Raw genomic sequence first — 20,003 nt, forward strand, 5'->3', positions numbered from 1 at the left:
CCTTGAGATAAGATTTGAGAGTCTTTTAAGAAGTGAAGTAGTTTTTTTTTTTTTGCGTTGACTTGCAAGACCAAACTTAAAGTCACAGATGCTGTAGGTGGTAGCGGAATTAACTCACCTCATGATATCAGCATGTTTTGTAAATAGTCACAGATTTGGAAAGTCTGGTTATCTTAATGTTAACGAACAATGCAAAACGGCTTTGACATGCTAACAGTTAGCATCTATAGCTGCAGAGATGCAAGATAGATCTCACAATACTCACAGGCATATATTCTTTATCCACTACAAAGAACTGACTACTACTAGTATTAGTAGAAGAAATTTGACTTCTTTTTTCATTTGTGTCTGCATTACTGTATTATGCTACCTCCCAGTGGCCAAAGCGGGCACACCAGAATGAGCGGCATAATGCAGCATTAAATCCGGATGCACAAACTCAACTCAACTTTGCTTAAAAACAACCATATCTGCATACAAAGTGATGTACATAAAGTACAAATTAGACATATAAAAACAAAGACAGTTCAAACATTTAATTAATAACTAATAAAGTCAGAAAATTCATTGCTATCCAGGCTTCGATTTTTCCTTCAGATAGGACAAAAGTGGCCTTAAGGAGAAAGCAGCTTTTTAGCTTGGCTTGGCTTGGCATGACAGATCTGAACGTCATCCGCATAGCAGTGAAAGGAAAAGCCACACTTTCTTAAGATGGGACCCAGGGCCAGCAAATACAATGAAAACAGCACGGGCCCCAACATTGAACCCTGTGGAACACCATACGACATTGGGGCAGTGTGCGACTCAGAACAACACAAAAAGCCCTGCTTGCCAAGTAGAATCTAAAACCACTTTAGAGCACTACCACTAATAGCCACAGAAAACCGCGGTCCACTGTATCAAACGCTTCCATTTAATTAGGTTGTTACCCTGTTCTAAGTACATTTTTAGAGAGCGCTATTTTTCCTTAGTAAAAAAAAAAATCACTCATCGGTAAATGGCATTTCTATTCAATTGACTAGGAAAATATAATATAAGATAGAAGTGTTTTGTGTTGTTACGAGTGTGGTATTGTATTGAAGTCACCAAACTTGAAACTCGGTTTATTGGTGTTGTAAAATATTATTTATATGAAGTTCTGAGCAACAAGCTAATTCATTTTAGTATCAGCATGAGGGCTTTTAATAATTTTCTTCCACATTTTTAATTAGGAGGAAATAATATTGGAACTATAATTAATGAATATAAATATAATTCTAGCTTGTCAAATGTGTTTATTATTTCAAGCGTCACACTTCATATCAGATCCATTTCCTCATGGTTGTGCTGCCAAGACCGTACGTCTTATCATTAATAAGCAGTGACTGGCGTGGGAAAACTGCCGAGGATATTTTGGGAACGCCGAGAGTGAAAGGAGCTGAGCTCCGTGGTGATTAAAAGAGGATAGGATCTCATTCGCGTTGGAATGGTTTCATAAGGTCCCGCCGACTTTGGAAAGGGGCTTACGCCAATGACTTGATCTATGAGGAGCGTCGGGGAGAGAGAAGGATTAAAAGAGAGTTTGGATCCAGTTGTTCCGAATTGCTGATGATGTTGATGGACTTGATGCCATCTGGAGGCTCCTCTGACACTTAATCTGAATTTAAGGGAGAGATTTGGGGAACTTTTGTGCCTATTAAGGCTGGTCACAGGTATTTACCATCTAGCCTACCTTTTCTTAAGAAGTCACTTATAAGAGTTAAGATGAATTTGTTTTCTAATCCGTTTTGCAGCTCAGTAATGTTTAAAAAAAAAAAAACATACAAGAAAAGTCATTAATACTTACAGTTGGGTATTTTGGCATTTCGCCACTAAATGTTTGCAGTCGTTGAATTTCTAATGAGGTGTTTGCAAATCCAGAAGCAAACATGCCTAAGGCACAGGTGACAAACTAAAGGCCCGGGGGCCAGATCGGGCCCCACTACATCATTTGATGGGGCCCGCTTAAGCAAACACTGTTTTTATTGCATACATATATACACATACTCCTAAACGGATGAGAGCTAACTGACTTTTTTTGTAACTAGGAAACGTTTCAGGTGGCCAGAGACAGCATCGCCGTCCTCTGTTTGGATTGCAATGAGAGACGCTAGCTGTTGTGTCTCATGTGTCAATATTGGAAAGTCAAAGTGCGACTGCCATACTAGCTGGCCAATTAACATAAATGGTGACAGTTGAAACCGTTGAAAACTTTTGCTCCTGAATTGAATACCACATAGTTTTCAGTCATTCAGTAATTATTGTCAAACGTGTATAATGTTTTTGGAAACAAACCCCTGAATTGACTTTACAGCAGGTCTCACCCGCGGGCCTGTTCCACAAATATTCACCAGTGATGGAGAATTGTGATTTTCTAGTCAATTTTAAAATATAAACATTGGAAAAGATTTGTAGAAATAAAGTTTTTCATTCTGTTTCCTAATAATTTACTCGGTCGGTGTCTTCACATAAATAATTAATTAATAATAATAACTAGGGCTGTAACTAACAAATCTTTTTAGAATTGATTACCCTATCAACTTTATCGATTACTCGAGTAATCGCCCTGCCCCCCATTTAATGGCAGATATTTTTGTCTCGACCAATTTTTGTGACCAATTTTTCCGCGACCCTCATAACAACAAATGATTCAACGTAATTTGAGCAAATTTCTTATTTCAGAAGTGTGTATAAAACTGGTAGCCTGTTGCACTAATCAGTAGCCAAGAAGCAGCACTCGTCTTAAATGCTGTTGATGACCTCCTGCTTTAGTTTAGAGCAACTGCTACTTAACACACATGGCGCAGCAACATGTACAAACAGAGCGTACTACACTGAAGACACACAGATCTAAATTCAGACTTGCCTGTTTTTCTGAATTCTCAACTATTAGCATATTGTGTCAGACTCGCTCTCGCTCCACAAACTTGTTGACTAAATTGATATTGTTACAGCTCATATCCAGTTTTTGCATTGCTTGTACCAATCCGCAGTATGGCACCACACCACAAGGTGGCGCCTCTTTGTTTTTGTTATTCCTATGCAGCACTTTTGTGTTCGGCCATCAGTATATTTGACTTGCTCTCCATTTTTTTTGCTATCCAGTGCATGTCCATGTCTTCCAAATAATTTCATGCAATTTTGAAAATATCGTCCAAAAGTGTCGTTTGTATACATCTCCATGAGAGCAAAGTTTCATACAATTGAGGCTGTCCTCAGACAAACGCAGACCAACCCATGCATTAAATCAACCATTTGCTGTTACATTATTGTTGCATCGAAGATGTGACCTCGCCGACATACACTGTACACTGTCATATACAGTATATATGAGATGAGGATGCGCAAGGACAGCGTGATAATGGGTGCATTGATTGTAACTGCTTTCATCGGGTCCTACAGCAAAGCAGGTCAATCTGCAATTAACCCCAGTGGCCCTTATGGTTGCTGCTTTATTCAGTAATATAATTACACCGAGGTCCTCGTTATACACACTTCCCGGTGATAAACTCATCAAAAGCAGCGTGTGTGGCGTGTCAAGATGATTGCATTCAGCTCCACGCAGATCCAAACTGGTATAAAAACATGCAGTTAGCGTGACGGCAAAAAAAGGTCTCGATTCCTCCCTGCAGTCCTGCTTGGAATGAGTGATGGAAAATAAGCCTGCTGGAATCACATGGCACGACAAGCTGAACCTAAAATAATCGCTCACATTTAGTGAAGACATGCACAGCTGGACGACAGTAGACTGTTGGTGTCTTTGTCCAAGGTGCGTCGCGTGGCACCGTTTCAGCCACATTAAAAAAAGAAAGGAAAACACAAAGGGTTAATAGCAGTTTTCTTGCTTTCAGCTCCTGCATCATTCTTGAGCCGAATGAATTCTGCCTAGCAACAAGTTACTAGGCCTGCTGTAAAAATAAATAAGAGTTTATCCCAAGTTGTATAATAAATCTGGATTTTGTTTTATGTGAGATTTATAACACTGTAGATGGATGAGTCATTGAAATTTAAACACAACAAGATAATGTAGTCGTGTCATTTTCTTGGTATATAGAGTCCAAATTTAATGTAATTAATTGCTTTGTAATCTATGGGCTCTTTGCACAGCTCGACTACTTCCTGAATTTAATACCACTCCTTTGTTTCTTGTCTTTCATGAGTGGACAAATTGATTGATCCAGGTGTGTCTGGCCATTGTCGTCGTGGTTACTGAGGTCAGGCACACCTGGATTAATCAGCTTGTCCAATCATGAGAGACAGGAAATGAAGGAGTGGTATTGAGTTCAGGAAGTAGTGGATTTGTGCAAAAGAGCCCATTCCAATCAGTCTCGTTGTAATTGTATACAAATGACAAAATGAGCTATTTCTTTAAATTGAAATGGATTTTTGTCAACGAAAATACAAAATAAAACTCTATCGTTGCTCTTCCACTTTTATCCTGTAGATGCCAGTAGCGTGCTTTCAAAGGGATGCTGACTGTCAAAACAAAATGAAACGCAATGCTAATGCTGAAAACTTTAACAACTTTAACAACTGTGCTTGTATGTCAAATCCCAGAGACATTTGAACATGTAGAAACACAAATTCTTTCATGACACAATTTCAGTTTTTTGAGCTTTTCACTCACTTTGCGCCGGAGCAGTGAGGGGAAATCAATTTGCAAGATAGGTGAAAAGTGCTTATGGTTCAATCAGAAGTGTGATCTTAATCAATAAGTCGGTTCAATAAACTAAGAATATGTTTGAGACGATAGGGTTTCGTGTTTCAGCAATTGAGAAATACTGTAACTTGACATCACTTATTGCTGTGCCAGTTATTATGGCACTGAGGAAGACGCCTGCTCACTTGGCGTGCAATAACCGAAAAGTGTGCTTAAAAGCCTTATTTGTTCTGTAAATAATTGAAAACTACCTTGATGTTTATTTTACTGGTTAGATAGGCTTACTGATGTTTAAACAGGATCTGATGGCTTTCGACCTGAACAAGTGATTGTTTCCGATGTTTTTACGAGGAGAGTAGCTCCACCTGCGGAGAAGATGTACGTAGGTGCGAGTGCTGACTTCAATCCAGGGGTGTGGCTCGTCATAACACAAGCAGTTGGGATGAGACACCACTGACATCTTTTATGCGACCTCACACCAACTTCTGCCTGCTTTGAGTGTGGATCTACAAGACTGTCTTATGTGACACGTGGTCACGGATGTTTTGAGCCGGGGGAGTCCCGGTCTCGTAGAAAGATAGATTACATTGTGGTATCTTTGAAACATCTTAAAGAAGGATGGCTAAAAATCCAAGAATCCCTTCTGCAATGATGACTCGGGCTCACTGGATCAAACCCAGACATGTAAGTCTTCTTATTTACTATCCTAACTCATTTGAATGGAAGCTGATCTGGTCTCAGGTTGAATATGTGAAATCAGGTGTTTTAATTTATTTATTTATTTGAGGTTTGAAGGTAAACCGAAATGAGCGGCGTACACTTTCCGTCCGCAGATGAGGTGTATCCGCTGTAACTTTAATCTCTGGTGAACATGGTTGAAGTCTGCTTTTTATTTACCTTGAGGGTTTGTGGCGGACTACTGTTTGCACATGGTGGAGGACTTTAGCTGTACGCACACTGAAAGCTAGCACACAATCGCTCTGTGCACACGTTACTGGCTGAATTGACCTGCCTTCACTCCATGTGGATTGCGGGGCTGTCAAATAGTTGGTCTGCAAACATATTTGGACAGACACCCTTGCTTGTTCTGGCTTGTTTTTTTCAACTTTTCTTTGTTGTCTGTCCCATTAAAAGTTAACAGGAAATGCAGGACAGCTTTCTCCTGGGTCTAAAGTCATCAACATGCATTGTAGGCGAGATGGAGAATGTATACTGTTAAAGTTGAATACAGTGGTGTCTGTAACAACTTTATACAAACAGAGAACTGTAAGAATGACATGTTGTGTATTTTTGGAATGCAAAATGTCGTTAGCATTAGCAAAACAGTGTTTTAACTAGTGATGGCAAAATGAAGCTTCATGAAGCACTTGCGATACTTTTTGACTCCTTAAGATGGCACTCATGATTCAAAGATGCAATGCAAATGTAATCGATTTTTATTGCCCTTGCTTTTATCTTTGAACCAAGAGCACCATCTAGAGGAGTCAAAAAGTATCGCAAATGCTTCATGAAGCTTCATTTTGCCATCACTAGTTTTAACGCAAATGGTGGAACTAAGCATACATTGTTGACAGACATAATAATACTCATGGCTCAGATGGCAGTCATTTCATAACCCGAAGGTTGTGGGTTCAATCCTGAGCCCCGTGACCATGTCCAAGCGTTCTTCAGAAAGATACTGAACGCCCAGTTGCTCCTGACGTGTTAAAGCCCTTTGACTACCTTAATGTCGGAAAAACGCTATATAACTCATAGCCCAATTACATTTACTCACATGCATATATTCTTTATACTCTGCGAGGATCTACTGATTTTGGCTTACTGATCTTAGTCCAGCAACTTTAGATCCGTATGTCTGTATTATACTGCCCCCAGGTGGCCAAGGCGAACACACCAGAAGGAGCGGCACAATTTCTGCTGAAGTGATGTAATAGATGTGGTAAAAACTGTTTCATGGTTTACATTCTATTTACTTATAGACCCCTTACTATATATTTATATAAAGTACCATAAAGTGTTCTTTTTGTTGCATGTTTTTTTTTTTTTTTTGCTAAGCCAAAACACATAAATTACATTTCTATTCATTTCTATGAGGAAAGATAATTTAAGGTCGGAGTGTTTTGAGTTGGTCTAATCGTTTGTTATTTTAACACTTGATGGACCAAATGGTAGCGCACATGTTAACTGAGGCAGCGCCAGCCCGATGGCTTTGTCCAAACGCACCTCTGAGTCGATGAGAAACTAGATTAGATTACATTTGTTGTATTTGTTCAATAAGGGAGAGTGTGCATCAATGAACATTTCCATAGTGACAGACAAATGTAAATGCACTTATGTACTGTTTACAGTCACAAGGCAGATTTTCATAGTTGCCCCCCCCACCGCTGCCAGAAAATACAGGCTGTGTCCCGGTGGGAAGGAAGAGTAAGGATTGAGATACAGCGCATCTCAAGATCAGAAGAATCAGCCCCGTTTTTTGATCTACAATGTTCTCATGCCCCTGCCAGTCCTGTCTAGGGATCAACAGATTTTTTTGGGGGTAGTTACAACACATAGCACATGGTTTTGTATAACCCATTTCAAAGAAAATGCTGAGACTCTTGCCGTAGCAGAGTAGATTTGTGCGTAGGCGTGGCGCAACGCTGCAGTGCTTTGTTTTCTGTCTCCTGAATGGAGCGCAACGATGCTACACGCTGAACATCAGTCCGAAAAGCAAATGAACAAGCAGACATCTCAAAAGCATTTCCTCTCCTCTCTCCAGACTGCCGAGTTATTTGAAATGATTGAAAAGATGCAGGTAAGGCGGCTACATCTTGTTAATGGACCCAGCAACTAACACGGCATCAGTGTGGCTCCTCTCTAATCCGTCTTGAAAATCGAGGAAATTGCTTTATTAACATTGTTTGCTCCTGCACAGTAAGCTTTTTATCCCACCTCACAAACCCTCACCTGCGCTCCAAAAACCTTTGAGCCATGTTTGTTTTAATCGGTCAATCTTGCCCACGACAAAGGACAATTTTAAAATAGAACTCATTTCATGTGTGCGTCATCAATTCCAATGTCGGTTATCACGTCATCATCTAATTAAAACTACTTGTGTGGTAATTTTTCATGTCTCTTTAGAAAGAGCTTTAATGTAACACTTAGATTTTAGACAATCTAATGTAATGAGTTTCTCAGAAAAGAACAAGTTTAGTAACAGACTGAGTAATATTTAGTTTTCTATACCATGTCTTTCCTACTTTAATTTGCTTTACATAAAAGACAGTAAATAAAATAAAAATAAAAACTAAATAAAATATTATTTTCTAATTAAAATATACAAGCGCTCCCTTGATATCGCCATTTAGAATACAAATGTTAGTAAAAGAGAGGAGCAACAATGAAGTCTCCAATGACCAGTATGAGGACGCCAGGATGTTGAAATGCATGACATCAACCGTGTTGGCTGCAAGCTGAAATTTGAATGTAAACAAACGACGAGTAACACACATACAGAAGGAACGTTTCAAATCCCCCGTCACATTTAGTCGTCTCTCTCGCTTCGATTTACATCATGAACTCTCCATGTCTCCTCCGGGATGCATTCTTGGCCAAATGGACGACGGCTTGTTCCATGTTGGGGCGAAGCTCCTCACGGTTGAAGCGTTGTAAACAAAATGGTCAAAGTCCAGTAGCCTCAGTAATTTGCGCTCAATAAAATACCACAGCCAAAAAGCTGCAATAGTGCAAAATGGCCCAGCACGATACGAGAAGGCTGGAACGATAATGGAGCTGTTGCCACCACAAGCGCTGAAAAGGAAGACCGGGGCTGGTTTTATCACTTTTTATACTTTTATATATTTCTTGGAATCAATACATCATATATAAACAAAATGTATACCATGTTAGGTATATTTTTTGTATTTATGTCATTTTCATACTTTATTATAAGCCATCAAATAGAGGGAAAGAACATGTGACATGTTGTCACATTATATGGGGTAAGATGTCACATTGGATTTTTCAACTCCTGTTGTTTTTGTTTATTTGTTTGTTTTTTACAGCCAGATAAATTGTTTATCATTGATCATAAAAAACTACCATAGTCATTGAGCAAACTTTAATATGAAATATTATGAAATAGATTAAAGTCCTTAGGAACTGCTGGCATATAGGTCATAGCTTTCAGCCTCAAATGCCTGTTTTGCTTCCCTTAAACTGGAAATTTGAGATTAAAATGAAATTGGAATGGAAAATCCATTTTCAAACAATGAAACAGAACATAGCAAATTCATTTCCTCACTCATCACATCAGCTGTTTCTCACACGGAGCCCGTACCTACATGCAGATCACGCACTGTGCGTAGGGCCCCATCCTTAATGGCGGGGTCCCCCATCGTCCGTCAACAATTAGTTTTTTTTCCCAGGCCATAAAATATGGCCGTTGCGGGGCCCCACAATGAAATCTTGCTCAGGGGCGGGGTGTGATGTCACATGACACAATATTTATCCTTAGCAACCACAGTCTTGTATGACGTCTCATGTAGCGACCTGAGAAAGCCAACATTTAAATAGAGCGTTATTATTTGCATTATACTTTCTTTACTACTGTAAAAAAAAAAAAAAAAAAAAAACTCCAATGCTGTCACTCCCAATGTTATGGCTATTAATTGTGTCACCTTGCATATTTGTCCGCAGCATTCCTGCCGTTTCTCTTTTAAACTTCCAACAGATGCTTGAGCGTGGAGGCGTCACTTATCTCCGCATCTTTTTAATCCCCTCAGACGTCACTCATCGCACTTGCGCTACGTGCTAACAGACTCTTTAGTGCCCTTAACTTCTCTCTGTCTGTCTGTCTGTATGCCTCCATCTGTCCCTCCCTGACATCTTTTCCCCTTTGCCGCTCGCTGTGCATCCTTGGAGAAAACCGCTTTGTCATTTGGTTCCAGTTGTCACTTTTGTGTTTGAATTGAGCTTGATAAATGACTTGTGGCTCGTCTGTTTTTTCTTTTTCATCTCGCAGGGGAACAGGATGGATGAGCAGAGATGCACCTTTCCACCTCCGCTCAAGGTACGAGTCTTCATGGAGACAGCGGGATATTCATCATATTGCAGAAAGTAGCTCCTCTTTTGCATAGTAGAATACGTTCATAGTTAGTGCATTAAGTCTTGTGGTCATTTTTCAGTCAGTTGTTCCAATTCATTATCCTCTGGTCTAATGTGACCCCCAGTAACAGCAAACATGATTAAACCTGCAAGTTTACAAGCTTCTCAACAGCTCAAAACAATTTGAAGTTGGAAAAAAAGCAATTTACTACTGAAGAATTAACTTGCTGTTTATTTTTCACTATGAATCTTTGATGACAAACCAAAGCTCTCTTTTCAGACCGAGGAGGACTATATTCCCTATCCAAGTGTCCACGAGGTAGGATGCAGCACTCCCATCCCCGGTGCTCATGTAGGATTTGTTAAAGACCCTATTAAGTCATTTTTGTGATTTTTTTTTTCTTTTTCTAAATACAGTACATTATATATGTTTGAGGAAACCTAACCTACTTGGGCCCCTGGCATGTCGTGGGCCCTCCCCCTCAGCGCTATCATTTCCTCTGTTGCAATTGCGAGTTTCCTTGGCCCATTTATAACTACTACTACAGTGTGCATTTAGCCATCAAGCTATGCCTACGACCCCACAAAAATGTATCTTCCCTGAGGTGTTAGGCCACACGCGGCATATGTGGTGAGCCGATGGCGAGTTGGACGGCTGCACTGCGAATTGGCAGTCTACTAGCGCCCAGTAGCTTATTAGCCGCTAGTGTCACAGATATGAACGCTAGATACGCTAGCATAGCAGCCTGGCTAACCGCCATTCCGACGTGGCGGCCATGTTGGCAGGGGTGACTTTCCTATCAAAGGTGGACATTGAAAACAAGTTGTAACTTGTTTATTTGTCAATTGATTTTCTTGCGGTTTATTTTGTGCTATCAATACTGAACATAAAAAAATAAAAATAATCATAAAAAATGCTCTTACCCGGGGTGTCAAAATTTGTGTGTTAATTTTAAGTTCCTTCAACGCCACTATTTTTTTAAACAATAAACATAATGAATAAAGATCGTCCCTTACTTGAAAAGCGTGTTCTGGGGGAATCGCAACGCAGCAGACACATCCATGTCAAAATTTAGCAGTAATAAATTTAATAATATGCATATATTTGTGGAAACTGGGGTCAAGTTGTATTTTACAATTTTAAAAATATGCAGAATTTCACAAGTTACTTCACGTTAAAGATTAGATAGCTCTTAATATGAAAATAAAAATGCACTGAGCTGTCACCAAGGTCTTACAAAGTCAATTATGCCATCTCGTGGCAGAAAATTTACCTCAGCACAAGTCAATATCACACACACACAGTAGAGTACATCTCTTTAATTTAGCTCAATTGTATGAATTATTATGAAATTACTGAATCAATGACTAAAATATGCAGCCATATTTCTATTAGTTTAACAATTTTTGCATTTTTATGTTAAGAGTATAAACTTAGAAAACATATTTTATTGTACATTTAGAACAGATATAACATTTGTGATTAATCGTGAGTAAATTATAGAAGTCATGCGATTAATTACGATAAAAAAATTTAATCACTTGACACCCCTAAATTTTACCTGTGAATTTTTTTCCCCAGTTTTTTTTGTAGTAATCGTACAACGCTGTGTAGGGCAATAGCATGCACTACAATGTGCAAAGTTGCCAACATCGTTCTTTTGGTTTTCTTGTCATCGAAACAAACAGAAACCACTGATGACTTTGCGCCGCCTCTCATAGCATTGCTGTAACTCTAGAGAGAAAGTTAAGACATATTCGCGAATTAGCGCATACTGTATGAACGAACGTATAGTACTGTTTTGGATTGACGGCTAAATGTTAGCTTCAGCCGACACATTGCTGAAAGGCAGGCGCTATTTTTTTCAGGCCTTTGGAGCTTTATTTTATATACTTGGCGTTTTTTTTTTTTATTCATTCAAATTTAGCAGGCTTGCTAACAATACTCTTCTCTGTGTTGTGTCAAATTTACAGGACATTGTTTTTGTCCCTTTAAATGTTCTCTAACTTTATTCACTTGTCGCTGACAGGTTTTGGGACGGAAGAGCCCCTTTCCTCTCATCCTTTTGCCACAGTTTGGCGGTTACTGGATTGAAGGAACAAATCACGAGCTGGGTAATAATCCGGACTCGTCGGAGCCGTTGCAGACTTTGTCCCCGGACACCCGGACAAAGCTGGAATGTAACACAACGGCCACACTCTACCGCAAACACTTCCTGGCAAAGGTTTGTCATTAGTACTGTATGTTTGGAAACTCATTCTGATGGCTCAGTGGCATTTCTATTAATTTCAATGGGGAAAAGATGATTTGAGCCACCACTACTGGAAAACTGCTCAATAAGTAACAAGTGCACTTCCTGCACAAATGAGCAAAATTTCCCTCATGAAGGACTCAACAATCAATTTCACTTTGTGCTCGTTACTGTAAGCTAATGAATAAGCAATTGTCTAGCATCATGTGTATTTTTTCTGCACATGTGCAAGTGAAGATGCATTAACCTTCGCCAACTCTTCTTGTTAGTGCCTAATATGAACAAATTTGATGGGGATTTGGACGCTGCGGAAAGTCTGTGCGTGCGTGTGTGTGTGTGAGGTCTTGTTTTTGTTGCATAGTGGGGGCCAAAATTTCGGGATTTCACAGAGTTGTGGGGCCCACCCGTCCACGTGGGGCCATTTTGCTGGGCCCCAAAAGTTTAGACCTTTTTTTGAGGGTCAAGACTTGGTTTTAGAGTTTAGGTTTGAAATGGGTTATGGTTGAGGTTAGGGTAAGGAATAGGGGAAGGCAATATTTTTTGATGGTTGGGGTTAGGGGAAGGGGCTAGGAAATGCATTATGTCAATGAGATGGCCCCACAAAGTTAGTAAAACAAACCTGTGTGTGTGTGTGTTGGTCTTGTTTTTGTTACATAGTGGGGCCAACATTCACCCTTCCATATGGGGCCATTTTACTGGGAAATGTATTATGTCAATGAGATGCCCCACAAATATAGTAAAACAAACCTGTGTGTGTGTGGTCTTGTTTTTGTTACATAGTGTGGCCAACATTCTGGGATTTCACAGAGTTGTGGGGCCCACCCGTCCATGTGGGCCCATTTTGCTGGGAAATGCACTATGTCAATGAAATGGCCCCACAAAGATAGTAAAACAAATGTGTGTGTGTGTGTTTCTGGGTATGATACTGTATTCATTTTCAAATGGCCGTACCCTTGCATTGTGCCCTCAGGAACACTTTAATTACTATTCAGCGGACAGCGCCCTGGGACATCTGGTGTTTTCTTTAAAGTACGACGTGATCGGCGACCAGGAGCATCTCCGGCTAATGCTTAGGTAACACATACACGCTGTAGAGAAGTTCAACCGGTCAGGACAGAAGAAGTCGAATCGGCTGGGCCCCTAGCAGTGTTATCACAAAAGTCATAAAGCATGAGAGAGTGTCAACACAAGTGTCATTTCCACAGTAGGGCAACAGATGGACTATTTAGGCCAGTGAGTGGGTGGGGATGGAGCGAGCGAGCGAGAGGGGAAGGGTGGGGAAGTTTGATAATGGCCCGTACCGGATCCTCTCCATGCCATCTGATTGATTCTGAGAAATGTTACATCACTTTTCATTTATGAGAGATTTATTTTATACTTGACCAGGACCAAGCAGAAAACATACCACGATGTCATTCCCATCTCCTGCCTGACGGAGTTTCCCAACGTGGTCCAGATGGCCAAGGTGAGTCTTTGATTTAAGCAGGGATGTGATTTTTCCGCTAATTCGCGGAATTCCGCTTTTTTTTATCTCCCCCCCAAAAAAAAAAAATTCCGATTTTTTTTTTTTAGTAGTTCATTGTGTATGCACATGACTCCGACAGATAACATCTTCTGCTAACAAATAACAGATAACAAAGACATTTGTGGTATGCTCAAATATGAGTTACTTTTCATTTGGTCATGATACAATTATTTGTTCATGAAATTTGAACTCTTCAACATTATTTATGTGTTAACTTAGTAATCACATTAGTTAGATATGATGATATTCTCAGTGATAGTTTTTAAAAGCAAAGGCAGTCCAATGTTTTTGAATGTGACTGATTTTGAGTTGACTAAAACTGCCATTTTATATGGGATAGTTCAATATACATTGAAAATTTATGTTGTTGTTTTGTCTATTTCTTTGTCATTTGAGTGCATTGAAAGTACTTAAAAACACGGAAAACCCATGAGCTCCGGGGGGGCGAACCCTTGTCCCCCCACCAGGGCACTGCCCTGGACCTAGCTGGGTGCCAGCGGCCCCCAGACCCCCGGCTAAATTTTCAGATAATTTCACTTTGGTCAAATCACATCCCTGTTTAAGGATGTAGGCCACAACAGTATATTTGACATGGCCTGCTTCTTTATCCACAGCTTGTCTGCGAGGAAGTCAACGTGGACCGCTTCTTTCCGGTGCTTTATCCAAAAGTAAGTCAATTATTTTGGAATAATTAAAAAATCCCTGTAAAGTGGAAACGAGTATAGCGAATGAGGCTGCAAAATCAATTCAAATATTTCCACTCTTGTGTGTGCCGCATGGGCGGAGGGGGTGGGGTTTGTTGGTGTTCATGGCAGCTGGCCAAGTGTTTGATTGGGCTCTGTTTTAACCACGCCCCCCAAAAATTGTAAAACCAAAATAACGAAAAACGGTTTAATACTATATCTGCACAATTGAGTGCTACTTCGTTCTCAGTCTTCAGCATTCATCTCCAAGCATGTATAACATTTTTAGAAACAAATCTCTCTGAATTCACTTGACTTGTTCTTTTCCGTTGCTGTTTATTGACTTTCCTGTGCCACATGTCGCTTGGTGCTCTTTCACAGGCCTCGCGACTTATTGTGACCTTTGATGAGCACGTCATAAGCAACAACTTCAAGTTTGGGGTCATTTATCAAAAGTTTGGCCAGGTAAGAGAGCTTGAATTTAATGCATTTTTAAGGAAGAAAACCTTATTTTTTTAATGAATATTTGGCTAACTACTCTGCAATATTTAAATGTTGGTACTGGAAAGCGTAGTACTTCGCTTTATGTGGTACTACTTAGTATTCAAATATGAACCAAACCATTTGTTTATATCAATCACATGCAGTGCAGGAATGATGAAGCTGGTGTTGTAAATTCAAATTTTCCATTTCCTCAAGGAACGCTCAGTGCTTTGGTCCTAATTATGGCGTTGAGTAAGCGCAGCTGTTTTCAGTAATCCTTCTTGCCTACTCTGTCGGCTGCAGAAGCGCACTCGTAACTTCAGATGGAAGAACTCAAAATAGAGTTGGACACTTTCCAAGACAATAGATGAAAATAATTGGTAACTGACATAAAATCCTCAATAATGAACGCAAATTGCGTATCATATCGCATTCAATGTTTTGTTTTGTTTTAAGCAGACTTTGCTGTACTGAAATTCAGTATACATTTTAAGGTAGCATTTGTGCCTTTTGATAAGGAATTATTTCATATTTCCCTTTTTCTTTTTTTTTCTTTTTTCTGGAGAGCTCAGTATTGTTCATTCGGTAATTTTACCGATTTGACATGTCATCATCATTGCTCTCCCTTTTTTTTTTCTATATATATATTTTTTTGTTTTTTTTATTTTTTTTTGTATGTGGGTGATTATGTGTATGTGCTTGCGTGCGTTCGAGTGTGTGTGTATATATTTCCCTTTGTTGATTGGTTGATCTACAATGTAGACAAGATGAAGCTGTGAGATGTTTTTCCCAACTACATTTCAGTTCCCTGTTACAGACTAATGCAAATTCACACTTGATTCCCGTTAATTTCCATATGTATTTTTTATACGAGTATTTCACTCCTATGCAATCCATAGTCAAATGGAACAATCACCCATCAAGTGGACATTTCCCCAATTTGAATTTGCATGGAACTTCAAATGCAAATTATATGTGAATGCCTTTCAAAATACAACAGGATCTTCACTTTGATATTAAAAAGCCCGAAGAAGCTAACAAGGCGTCTACTTTTATGCGTCGCTGCTATGTTCACAGTTGATGGACAGACATGTCAAAGAGTGACTTCCTTTCATGGTCACTTACAATCCTGTTTTTCCTGTTTTTTTTTTTAATGCAGACTTCAGAGGAGGAGTTATTCGGCAATAGCCAAGAGAGTCCGGCCTTTGTGGAATTCCTGGAGTTCCTTGGAGAGAAAATCGAGCTTCACAACTTTAAAAGGTAACTATGACTTGAAAGCACTAATGAATACATACTGCATCGCCGAGTTGGTTATAGAGGGAAAACAACGAATCATCGGCTTTACCACGCCATAATGACAGATAGAGGTTGAAACTGACTAATTGGATATTGCGTGTTTTTGGTATTGTTTTGTTTGACCCTTCATCCCCCAGATGTTCTCCTCTTCCTCTTCCTCCTTTCCTTTGCCCCACCCCTGACGTGGTGCTACGCTTAGTGGGCAATGATGATGATACAGTAAATATGGTGATTCTCGAAGGGTTCTATCCGTATTGCTAATGTTGTGCAGGATCCCCCTAGTGATATTTGATGGAATTACTGTCAAAGTACAGTTTGGTTGTTTAGATTTTAAGTTCATTGCATTTGTGTTTGTTTTTAAACAATTATTGTGGCACAATTTCTCAAATGTATGTGCAATACATTTTAATTGAGTCATTGTTTAAAAAAAATTTTCTATGTTTAAAATAATGCCAGAAATGTTCCAAGCGTGTGTTTTTTAAAAAAAAAAATATATATATTTTTTAAGATATATAAATGTATACCTAGGATTACAGTAATTTCTGGACTATAAGGCACACCTCACTATAAGCCGCACAGCTAAATTTGGGGAATACTCGACTTTGTTACACATATAAGTCGCACTCGACTGTAAGCCGCAGGTGTTTTAATGTTACCACACCGGGTTCCCGCTACTTTCTTTTCCATAATGAGGGCTCAAGTTGTCTCTCTCTCGTTTTGTCTCTCCTACTATATTTGGTCTCACTTGGGTTGTTTTGCTCTGCCTGACGCTCTTGCGCTTCCTTTCTCGTGCGCCCGCTTGTGACCTGATGGATAAGCCGCACCTTTGTATTAGCCGCAAGGTCGAATGCAAGTGATAAAAAGTAGCGGCTTATAGTCCAGAAATGACTGTAAATGTTTTGATTTTTAAAAGACATGAAAATATATCCCTTTCAGTGCAACGTTCATGTTCAAACTAAATAATGTTAGCGTGACATACAATAACAAATGTAGCTCTGTATTTTTTAATGTAGCTCAACATGCTGCTCCAAGAGTATTTTTTAGATGGCACTACTTTACGTGTAAAATGTTTGAGAACCACTGCTTTTAATTTGTAGATGTTGAGTGAATGACTGGGTTTGTGTGTGTGTTAGATTCCGTGGAGGCTTGGACGTGACTCACGGCCAGACTGGCTCAGAATCCGTCTACTGCAACTATGGCAATAAAGAGGTCATGTTCCACGTGTCCACAAAGCTGCCTTACACCGAGGGGGACACGCAGCAGGTACCGTAATACGATACTGACACACCTTTGTGTGGCTGACGTGCCATTTTCTTTGTGCACTTGTTTTTTTGTTTTTTTTTATGCTGTCAGCTGGACGAGTATGTCTTCAAAGAAGTCATAGGTGGCCGTCTGCTGGAAATGAAATGTCGGCAGCAGTGCTCTCTCATTTCCAAGCAGGGGCCACCACTTGAAATCACAATGAGTTTGTTTCCGGCATATAAAGCAGTATTTTGAACAAAAAATAAAAATAAATGCAACTCACCATAATGCTGAATGACGTTATACTTAGTTTATTTATTTGCTTCTTTTCAACAAGTCGTCCCATCTTGGACTAATGCAGCACCTTACTCATGTCCAGTCTACTGCATTATTTTTGCTTTGGTCATCATGCTTCACAAAGATACAGTCGTGTAGGATGTTGGAAATGGAATAAAGGAATTCTTTTTTTGGGCCTTCAGCCACATATGCCGAGTGAACTTGGTGCGTGAAAACCACCTGTACCCAAAAAAAAAAAAAAAACGCCACATATTTTAAGTACTGTTGCTGATACTTTCTGTTAATGCAGGTTTCTTTTCCTTGGAAGTTGTATGCTCGGCTTCTTATCCTTCTTCTGTCTTCATTCAGTGCAAAGAGGCCAGAATTTGAGTTACTGGTTGTGCTCCATTTTAGTTCAAGAGTACACGTAAGGATTGTATTTTTATCCTTTTTTTTTTTTTTACTGTGACAAAGAACACTCATAAAGAAAAAAAAAACAGGTCTTGAGTAGTTTTGATTGAACTGTGTGTGGTCTGCCCCGATAATCTCTAGCTTTACAAACATGTGACTTGATGGTGGCCAAATGTTGTGAGCTTTGCCGCCATCTAGCAGTGGGCACTCAAATCATCTGTAGCCGTCTGCAGTGATGCCAACTAAGAAATCTGGCAACTTCCCAAAGCTTCTTGGCAACTTGCCAAACTTTTTCTGGTGTTCTGGAGATTCTGCACACAAGTCTTTTCATTAAATTTGATGCTCTAGTATTTAACAATACTGGACAAGATTGATTTATATATTGTTGGTCTAGACAAAGCATTTAAAGTTGCACCATGTAACAATTTGTCCCAAAATATGTTTACAATAGCTTTTTCATTTGCCTATTTATGACTGCAACATCTTCTAATTAGTAGATTAACACCTTAGCTGTTCACAATGGGTACTCCCGCAAGCTTAGTTTTCAGACTGGATTTGAGTTCGGATTAAACCGCCCTCTGTCTGCGGATGTGACGTTGTTCTTCTCATTGTGTACTTGTAGAAGGGAGTGTGCAGTTTCATTTTTGGCCACAGGTGGCAGTAGCGTTTCAAAATTCAATCCATTGCATTCAGCAGCTTTAAGTCATGAAGTTATTCTGAGAAGTGATGGTCTATTTCAAAGGCAAAATAAATTAAAAACAAACTAACAGAAACAAGTTAATTTGTAGTGCTAAACATATTTAGGGTGTTTTTAACTCACTTTTTGCCTCTCCCACAACGTTATTATTCATCTGTCCTACAACGTCCAGGTATCAAATGCACGGCCCTCCAAAGGGTGTTTTTTGGTCGGTTTCTTCTCGAAAGGAATATTTTAAATGGGCAAACCACTTGCTGTGTGTCTCTTGCCTTACAGTTGCAGAGAAAGAGACATATCGGCAACGACATTGTGGCGATTGTCTTCCAAGAAGAAAACACTCCCTTTGTGCCAGATATGATCGCCTCCAACTTCCTCCATGCCTACTTTGTGATTCAAGTGGTCAACCCGTGTTCGGACAATGTTCTCTACAAGGTATACAACCTTCCTCACCTATTGCATCGTGCGTCCTAATACAGTCAGATAAATTGTTGGTGAATTCCACCTTGTTTTGAATCATAGTTTACAATAATACTTCACTATATTTATACTTTCATCTGTAAAAGTGAAGCATAGAGAGTCTCTGTTGCAGAAATGCTCAAGTGCTGTCAATGAATTGGGTGACCATTGCTAAGAGCTTCTCAAATATCCACTCTCTTTTATTATTATTTTTTATTATTTAGTAGTTATGTTTAATATCAAAAATAATAGTACAGGATATGTGTGTTACATTGCCACCAATTTATAGAATAAAACAAGAGTGAAGTCATTCAAGTCAGGAGGTGACAAGAGTGAAGTCATTCTTGATCCTTGCAAACCCTTTGTGGAAAATAGAATTTACATTGATCTGATCGGCTGGCTCGGGACACGACGATATTTGGCATTTTATGCAAAATGATTAGCTATAGTGTCTTAATTTGCCTGATCGATCACTAACGTCATTGATTGGCTCCACAAAATAAGACATTACATGTTAAATTTAATGTCTATCAGTATTTTTTTGAAGAATATTCCCCCCCCATGCATTTCAATTGACGTGAGTTATACGTGGGTTTTCGCTATTTGTGGGCCGGGGCAGTCCATATCCCCCGCGAATGGCGACGGTCGACTGTAGAGTAAATATAATTGCTTCATCTTCTGATCGAATCGGTGATCGGTCATTGTTTTTTTTTTCAAACTCATTTATCGCTAATCGGCCGAAAGAAAGAAAGATTACGTAAAGCCTAGTGGAAAAATGGCATCATATTTCACTTTACATCAAACTGGCAGGTGTCCGTGGCAGCACGAGATGACGTACCTTTCTTCGGTCCCGCCCTCCCAAACCCGGCCGTCTTCAGAAAAGTAAGAAAGTGACAACTTGTGATCACATCCCTCT

General features: G+C 39.5%; 1 protein-coding gene across 16 annotated transcripts in view; it reads left to right on the top strand.

The window, feature by feature from the left end:
• Positions 1-20,003, top strand: part of rap1gapa (RAP1 GTPase activating protein a) — a 75,508-nt gene that overhangs the window by 39,262 nt on the left and 16,243 nt on the right. For 11 of the 16 annotated variants that reach the window (XM_077569381.1, XM_077569370.1, XM_077569349.1 and 8 more), the window contains 12 exons: positions 7,440-7,475; positions 9,684-9,731; positions 10,047-10,085; positions 11,797-11,991; positions 12,989-13,092; positions 13,405-13,483; positions 14,158-14,211; positions 14,608-14,691; positions 15,869-15,969; positions 17,139-17,268; positions 18,908-19,063; positions 19,898-19,969. In XM_077569381.1, the coding sequence (XP_077425507.1) occupies positions 7,458-7,475; positions 9,684-9,731; positions 10,047-10,085; positions 11,797-11,991; positions 12,989-13,092; positions 13,405-13,483; positions 14,158-14,211; positions 14,608-14,691; positions 15,869-15,969; positions 17,139-17,268; positions 18,908-19,063; positions 19,898-19,969 (1,080 nt within the window). In that variant the 5' untranslated portion in view covers positions 7,440-7,457. The remainder of the gene's footprint in view (positions 1-7,439; positions 7,476-9,683; positions 9,732-10,046; positions 10,086-11,796; positions 11,992-12,988; positions 13,093-13,404; positions 13,484-14,157; positions 14,212-14,607; positions 14,692-15,868; positions 15,970-17,138; positions 17,269-18,907; positions 19,064-19,897; positions 19,970-20,003) is intronic. The other 5 variants (XM_077569389.1, XM_077569303.1, XM_077569360.1 and 2 more) reach the window with 1 other exon arrangement.

This window comes from Vanacampus margaritifer, chromosome 1 (genome assembly GCF_051991255.1).
Source record: "Vanacampus margaritifer isolate UIUO_Vmar chromosome 1, RoL_Vmar_1.0, whole genome shotgun sequence".
In the NCBI taxonomy this organism is placed as follows: Eukaryota; Metazoa; Chordata; class Actinopteri; order Syngnathiformes; family Syngnathidae; genus Vanacampus; species Vanacampus margaritifer.